This window comes from Bos indicus x Bos taurus, chromosome 26 (genome assembly GCF_003369695.1).
Source record: "Bos indicus x Bos taurus breed Angus x Brahman F1 hybrid chromosome 26, Bos_hybrid_MaternalHap_v2.0, whole genome shotgun sequence".
Classification (NCBI taxonomy): Eukaryota; Metazoa; Chordata; class Mammalia; order Artiodactyla; family Bovidae; genus Bos; species Bos indicus x Bos taurus.
Genome location: NC_040101.1, coordinates 35203207 through 35211447, shown reverse-complemented (window position 1 = coordinate 35211447; position 8241 = coordinate 35203207). Strand labels below are relative to the sequence as shown.

Below are 8241 nucleotides of genomic sequence, written 5' to 3'. Positions count from 1 at the left end.
TTCTCAAGCCTTCCCCACTAAATTCTTGAGACTGGCTGTTCCCTCCATTGCCTGAGTGAGTTTTTCCTCTTTGGTGTTGGAGAGGGGTGAATATCTTTTTAGAATTTCTTGTCTTGAGAATCTATGACTTTTTCCCTCGAAGTCCAGGGACACGCGTATCCTGTGACGCCTGTTATTGTTATTTTATGAACAATCAATGAACAATCAGTGGGGTGCATATTCAGAGTAATATTTTAGGCTATTTGGTTTTGTTTTTCTAAAATTGTTCTTGAGGTAGCTGAGGTATATATGAGAATGCATCACAACAGGAGTCAGAAGATCTCAGTTTAAATCCTAATTTTATTTATTATGAGCCTTGTGATGCTGGACAGTTCTCTTACCCCAGATCTCCCTTTCCCTCATGTGAAAAATATAAAATTACTATCTCTACCTTCCTTTTTTTCTTTGCTAAGTTAGATGTGAGATTTCAAGGTAAAAGTCATGTAAATTTACTTAGATAACTACTGTTAAATAATCAAATAAATCTTTGATTATTTAAGAGGTTTGAATTATGTTAATGTTAAGCATGAATTCCAAGAATGAAGATCATGTGAAAATCAAGAGGTGTTTATTTGGAGCTTGATAGGACTGAAGCCCAGGAGACACAGATCCAAGAAGCTCTTAAATTATGTTCTTCTAGTGGAGAAGGAAATGGCAACCCACTCCAGTGTTCTTGCCTGTAAAATCCCAGGGACGGAGGAACCTGGTGGGCTGCCATCTATGGGGTCGCACACAGTCAGACACGAATGAAGCGACTTAGCCACAGCAGCAGCAGGCTACAACATGGGGAAATTAATAAAGACAAGAAACCACAAGAGTAGGTGAAGTTTTTGTCAAGAACTAGACTTGTGCTGTGGTTCATGGGGTCACAAAAAATCGGACACAACTGAGCGACTAAACTGAACTGAACTGAGACTTGTAGATGGCAAGAGGTAAGGATGCTTGTAAGCAAAATTGGTTGGAGTTAGAAATGGTTACAGAGTTGTGAAGCAGTGGAGGAAGAGATGGGGTTGGGAGGGAGGACAGTCTGGAGAGGACTTTGAAAATACAAAGTTGTAGCAAGCACCTGCTAGCATATACTGTTTCGAAAATGGTTGGTGGAGTCCTTGAGTTTGACACAGAAAAGAATTCAAGTTCTCAGTGATACAGGAACACTTATGTCTAAAACCACATCCACAGTGACCACTGAACTTCATTTTGGATGCCAGAACCATAGTTACTCTATTCTGATTTTTAAACTATCTTACATATGTCATAATTAATTATTTTTTATAACTGTAATGGTAGTGCAATACATTAAAAACTTTAAACACATACATTTTCAAAGACAAATTATCCTATATTGCATTATAAGATAAATATCTATATATATTTTTTAATAAAAAAGGCATAGAATACACTAATTTCCCTCAAAGTCATACATTTGCAACTTGTCATTGACTAGAATCCAGAGTTTTGAGCTGTTTGGGGCATCAAATTATTTATTTTAGTGGTTCTAATTCTTGGCTGCACAATGGAAATACTTTTTTTTTTTTTAATTAGCAAACCTGATCCCAATCCAGTGCAATTAAATGACAGTCATTTAACAGAAGGAAAACAAGACTAAAGGACACTTTAATTTTATCTTTATCAGTGGCCAAAGTCCATTCAGAATAGAGTACAAAATGGATGTGATTGAATGGTATCTTTATTCCTCAGAGAGGCCCAAGTTGAATTAGCAGGGACTGTTACAAAAGCTTTTGATTTCAGGCTCACAGTCATCCGAGTAAGAAAAGGCGTCAATGGATCTGCCTGTGGTCCTGGTGCTCTGTCTCTGCTGTCTGCTTCTTATCTCACTCTGGAAACAGAGCTCTGGGAAAGGGAAGCTCCCGCCGGGCCCCACTCCTCTCCCAATTCTTGGAAATATCCTACAATTAGATGTTAAGGACATCAGCAAATCTGTAAGCAATGTAAGTAGGTTTTATGTTCCTCCAGTGTCTTGTAAAAGGTAAGTAAAATAAGTCCAATTAAAAAAATAATATATACTATTTTGAGCACACTCTTAAAGCAGGTCAGTTTGAAGCAAGTTACTCCCTGTAAATTTGATATTTTTCTTGCCTTTTCAGGCCTGTTATTATCATAAATAGAGGAATAAAGTAATGTGTTTTGTGAGTAGAGAAGAGTTTAGGTCTTTGTATGGTAGAATCAAAATAATTAAGTTTTAAAAGCTGGGAGTGTTGCCTCCTTTCTTTATTTCACAGCCATTTGCTACGATTTGGGACTGAAAGTAAAGGGTAAGTGAAGTGTTTTGTGATTAGTGATTTCTTTCCAGAAATCATTCACTATATTGTTGTTCAGTTGCTCAGTTGTGTCCTACTCTTTGTGACCCCATGGACTGCAGGATGCCAGGTTTCTCTGTCTTTCACCACCCTCCAGAGCTTGCTCAAACTCAAGTCCATTGAGTCAGTGATGCCATCCAGTCATCTCATCTTCTGTCGTCCTCTTCTGCCTTTAATCTTTCCCAGCATCAAAATCTTCTCTAATGAGTTGGCTCTTCACATCAGGTAGCCAAACAAAGTCCTGGAGCTTCAGCTTCAGCATGAGATTAGTGATTTCTTTCCTGAAATCATTTACTATATAAGCTGTGTGTTTTGTTCAGATGACCAGGAAAACAGAACTTTTCTGAAGAAGGGCATTGTGCCTGGTGTTAAGGAATTAACTTAGGATTAGGATGATCATGGGGGAATGAAAGAAAGAAGTCATCAGTTAGGGTCCCACTGGCGGCAGCAGCATTCATTTGGATTCTGCAGGAAACTGCCATCTGTATCCTGTGAATGCTGCCGCACAGAAGGTGTTGTTCTTCCATGAGATGCTGCATGTCCTGGCACTGCCTCTATGATGCTTCCTCTCTTTCTGTGTTAGTGATACCAGAGGATCTCAAACTAGGCTGGGCATTAGAGTTATATGAACTTATTTTTTAAGTTATAAATTTCTAGTATTCATCATAGGGCTACAGAGTCAGAATTCTAATGACCGCTTCATGGGTGATTCTGAAGCAGTGAGCTGGCTGTTGGTCCAAAAGGTGGACCTTAAGGATTGCTACATTGCTTCTCAAGGATCAGAGGGTGACTATGATCTTCAAATTTGAATCCTCTAAATATTAGCCCTGGGGTGCTGGACATGGAACAGAATTCCACAACCTTGGTTTCCTTATTTATAGTAGGGCAAATAAACCCACTGAAAGTGCTGATTTGAGGATTAATTATAACCTGTGTACCAGCTACTTGGGCCATTACTCAGCATTTCAAGTCATCCATAAGTAGAACCTATAACAATTACCACCATATTTCTGCATTAAATTCTGAATTTAATACATAATTAGGCTGTCTCTGGCAGAATAAAAACATAATAGCAGGATGATGATACATTCTGCATCAGGCACAACATAGTATCTCATACTGACTTCTTTTGCTATTACATGCATCTCCATTCCCAGCTCTCAAAAGTCTACGGCCCTGTGTTCACTCTGTATTTTGGCATGAACCCCCTGGTGGTCTTGCATGGATATGAAGCAGTGAAAGAAGCTCTGATCGACCTGGGAGAGGAGTTTTCTGGAAGAGGCAGTTGCCCAGTGATTCAAAGAGCTTCTAAGGGATATGGTAGGTGTGTATGTGTGGGTGTTCAGCATTGGTAAATGGTAGGAGTGAGGGGGATGGAAAAGGAAATTTGACAACTGTCTGCCATGGCTCCTCAGCAGATCGTGTTCCCTCTCTGAGGCTGCCATGTGTCAGCTCACTCCTCCTTCCCTAGAACTTGCTCCTAGTTTCTGTTTCCCCTGCTGGTAGGAGTCATTTTCAGCAATGGGAAGATATGGAAGGAGACCCGGCGCTTCTCCCTCATGACCCTGCGGGATTTCGGGATGGGGAAGAGGAGCATGGAGGACCGTGTTCAACAGGAAGCGTGCTGCCTGGTGGAGGAGTTGAGAAAAACCGACGGTGGGTGATTCTATTTTCTCTTAAGTCTGACCTTAACAGACTTCTCTCTCTCCAGTGACATCCTTGGAAATATTTCAGGGACAGCCTCATCTTTCATACTAGTATTGGTTGTTAGCCCTTAGATGGGGGGAGGGGGTTATAAAGCATAGGTAGCCAAGGAGGTTTTGTGTATCTGTGCTTATTATGTGTATACTCCCATGACTATGCATGCAGTGTGAGTATAAAGATCATTTAATCAAATTATCTCCTGAACTTTGTTTTCAAATCAGAAATCACAAAACATAGTTTTGAGTCATTTCCTAAAAATATTAAAGAACAGAGAAGGGTAGAGGTAATGTGGTTGTCTATTCCGGAATATTTTACCAGGAAATACTTGTTAATTGGACAGGGTGGGAATGACCATTATGTGGCATGAAACAAGTAATATGTGTGTTCACGTAAGTGGACTATATTTATATATTCAGCCTTACAGACACTTTTGAGAGTTACTTCCAAGGCTCAGGCCTACAATTCTGGCCAATAGTAATACCATCTATGGTTTTAATCATCTTGGGATATCTTAGTGCAATTCTCATCAATTATGCTTTCTCTGTAAAGACAGCACTCTTTATATTACTATCTTTTTTTAAAAATTTTATTTTATTTAACTTTACAATATTGTATTGGTTTTGCCATATATAAAAATGAATCTGCCACAGGTATACATGTGTTCCCCATCCTGAACCCTCCTCCCTCCTCCCTCCCCATACCATCCCTCTGGGTCGTCCCAGTGCACCAGCCCCAAGCATCCAGTATCGTGCATCGAACCTGGACTGGCGACTCGTTTCATATATGATATTATACATATTTCAGTGCCATTCTCCCAAATCATCCCACCCTCTCCTTCTCCCACAGAGTCCAAAAGACTGTTCTATACATCAGTGTCTCTTTTGCTGTCTCATATACAGGGTTATTGTTACCATCTTTCTAAATTCCATATATATGCATTAGTATACTGTATTGGTGTTTTTCTTTCTGGCTTACTTCACTCTGTATAATAGGCTCCAGTTTCATCCACCTCATTAGAACTGATTCAAATGTATTCTTTTTAATGGCTGAGTAATACTCCATTGTGTATATGTACCACAGCTTTCTTATCCATTCATCTGCTGATGGACATCTAGGTTGCTTCCATGTCCTGGCTATTATAAACAGTGCTGCGATGAACATTGGGGTACACGTGTCTCTTTCAATTCTGGTTTCCTCAGTGACAGCACTCTTTAAAAAGTATCAGCATTCATTATTTCTTGTTATTCAATACTAATTGTACCAATTTATATATTTTGAATAAATATATGCTACATCTTACTTCTGTTAAAACACATATATACCAAGTCAGTTCAGTTGAGTTCAGTCTTTTATTCGTGTCTGACTCTTTGCGACCCCTTGAACCACAGCACACCAGACCTTCCTGTCCATGACCAACTCCCAGAGTCCACCCAAACCCAAGTCCATTGAGTTGGTGATGACATCCAACCATCTTATCCTCTGTCATCCCCTTCTCCTCTTGCCCTCAATCTTTCCCAGCATCTGGGTCTTTTCAAATGAGTCAGCTCTTTGCATCAGGTGGCCAAAGTATTGGAGTTTCAGCTTCAACATCAGTTCTTCCAATGAACACCCAGGACTGATTTCCTTTAGGATGGACTGGTTGGATCTTCTTGCAGTCCAAGGGACTCTCAAGAGTCTTCTCCAACACCACAGTTCAAAAGCATCAATTCTTCTGTACTCAGCTTTCTTTATAGTTCAACTCTCACATCCATACATGACTACTGGAAAAACCATAGCCTTGACTAGACGGACCTTTGTTGACAAAGTAATGTCTCTGCTTTTGAATATGCTGTCTAGGTTGGTCATAATTTTCCTTCCAAGGAGTAAGCGTCTTTTAATTTCATGGCTGCAATCACCATCTGCAGTGATTTTGGAGCCCCAGAAAATAAATTCTGCCACTGTTTCCACTATTTCCCCATCTATTTGCCATGAAGTGATGGGACCAGATGCCGTGATCTTATTTTTCTGAATGTTGAGCTTTAAGCCAACTTTTTCACTCTCCTCTTTCACTTTCATCAAGAGGCTCTTTAGTTGTTCTTCATTTTCTGCCATAAGAGTGGTGTCACCTGCATATCTGAGGTTATTGATATTTCTCCCAGCAATCTTGATTCTAGCTTGTGCTTCCTCCAGCCCAGCATTTCTCATGATGTATTCTGCATATACATTAAATAAGCAGGGTAACAATATACAGTCTTGATGTACTCCTTTTCGTATTTGGAACCAAGTCATAAAATATTTATTTAACGAAATTTTGACCTTAGCAACACCTGTTTATTTTGTCTTCTCCAAGTAGAATTTGGTTCTGTTTTCAGTTCGCAAATTTTGCCCCATCTTTTTTGGATTTTAGTAACAAATGTACAGTCTGCAATATATTTCTCTGCCATCTCGTTTTGTCTAAACTTCTGTGTTTGTGGTCTCTGTTCCACAGGCTGCAGGATTGTAGTTCTTCTAGTTTCTGATGTCTGCCCCTAGGGGGGTGAGATTGGTCTTGGAGCTGTGCAGGCTTCCTGGTGGGTGGGACTGAAACCTGCTCATTGGTGGGTGCAGCTGGGTCTTGTCCCTCTTGTGGGCAGAGCTGTGTCACAGGGTATGTTTAGAGGAAGCTGTTGGCTCAGGATAACTTTAGGCAGCCTAAAGTTAATAGGTAGAAGTCACCTTTTCGGTAAACATATCAATAACCTCAGATATGCAGATGACACTACCCTTATGGCAGAAAGCAAAGAAGAACTAAGAGTCTCTTGATGAAAGTGAAAGAGGAGCATGAAAAAGCTGGCTTAAAACTCAACATTAAAAAAAACGAATACCATGGCATTTCCCCCCACCCCATCACTTCATGGCAAATAGATCGGGAAACAGTGGAAACAATGACAGGCTTTATTTTCTTGGGCTCCAAAATCACTGCAGATGGTGACTGCAGCCATGAAATTAAAAGATGCTTGCTCCTTGGAAGAAAAGTTATGACCAACCTAGACAGCATATTAAAAAGCAGAGACCTCATTTTGCCAACAAAGGTCCAGATAGTCACAGCTATGGTTTTTCCAGTAGTGATGTAAGATCACTACTAGTGATGTAAGAGAGTTGTACCACAAAGAAAGCTGAGTGACGAAGAACTGATGCTTTTGAACTGTGGTGTTGGAGAAGACTCTTGAGAGTCCCTTGGACAGCAAGAAGATCAAACCAGTCAATGCTAAAGGAAGTCAGTCCTGAGTATTCATTGGAAGCACTCATGCTAAAGCTCTGATACTTTAGTCATCTGATGTGAAGAACTGACTCTTTGGAAAGACCCTGATGCTGGGAAAGATTGACGAAAGGAAGAGACGGGGACAACAGAGGATGAAATGGTGGGAGGGCATCACTGACCTGATGGAGGTGACTTTGAGCAAACTCCCAGAGTTGGTGATGGACAGGGAAACCTGGCATGCTGCAGCCCATGGGGTCACAGAGGATCAGGGCAGGACTGAGCAACTGACCTGAACTGGATTGATTGATATTTCTCCTGGCATCTTGATTCCAGCTTGTGCTTCATCCAGCCTGGCATTTCACATGATGTACTTTGCATATAAGATAAATAAGCAGAGTGACAATGTACAGCCTTGACATACTCCTTTTCCAATTAAAACCAGTCTGTTGTTCCATGTCTGGTTCTAACTGTTGCTTCTTGACCTGCACGCAGATTTCTTGGGAGGCAGGTAAGGTGGTCTGGTATTCCCATCTCTTGAAAATTTTCCACAGTTTGTTGTGATCCACACAGTCAAGGCTTTAGTGTAGTCAGTGAGGCAGAAGTAGATGTTTTTCTGAAAGTCTGTTGCAAATAATACAACAGATGTTGGAAATTTGATATCTCATTTCTCTGCCTTTTCTAAATCGAGATGGTACATCTAGAAGTTCTCAGTTCACATACCATAAGCAATATCATATGATAATTATCTTTGTCTGGCTTACTTCACCAATATAATAATTTCATAATGCTGAAAATGGCATTATTTCTTTATTTTAATGACTGAGTAATATTTTGGGGGGCTTCCTTGATGGCATTAGTGGTTAAGAATCTGCCAGCCAATGCAGGAGATGTGGGTTCAATCCTTGGACTGGAAAGATCTCCTGGAGAAGGAAATGGAAACCCACTCCAGTATTCTTGCCT

The 8241-nt window shown here is 40.4% G+C and overlaps 1 protein-coding gene across 2 annotated transcripts in view; it reads left to right on the top strand.

Annotated features, from left to right (window-relative positions):
• The first annotated feature begins 1700 nt into the window (after window positions 1–1700).
• The window catches only part of LOC113884509 (cytochrome P450 2C42-like), a 28226-nt gene continuing 21685 nt past the window's right edge, over window positions 1701–8241 (top strand). Inside the window, exons 1-3 of one of the 2 annotated variants that reach the window (XM_027529127.1) lie at window positions 1701–1988; window positions 3515–3677; window positions 3864–4013. In XM_027529127.1, coding sequence (XP_027384928.1) covers window positions 1821–1988; window positions 3515–3677; window positions 3864–4013 — 481 coding nt within the window. In that variant the 5' untranslated portion in view covers window positions 1701–1820. Of the gene's footprint in view, window positions 1989–3496; window positions 3678–3863; window positions 4014–8241 lie in introns of both variants that reach the window. The other variant, XM_027529128.1, reaches the window with a different exon arrangement.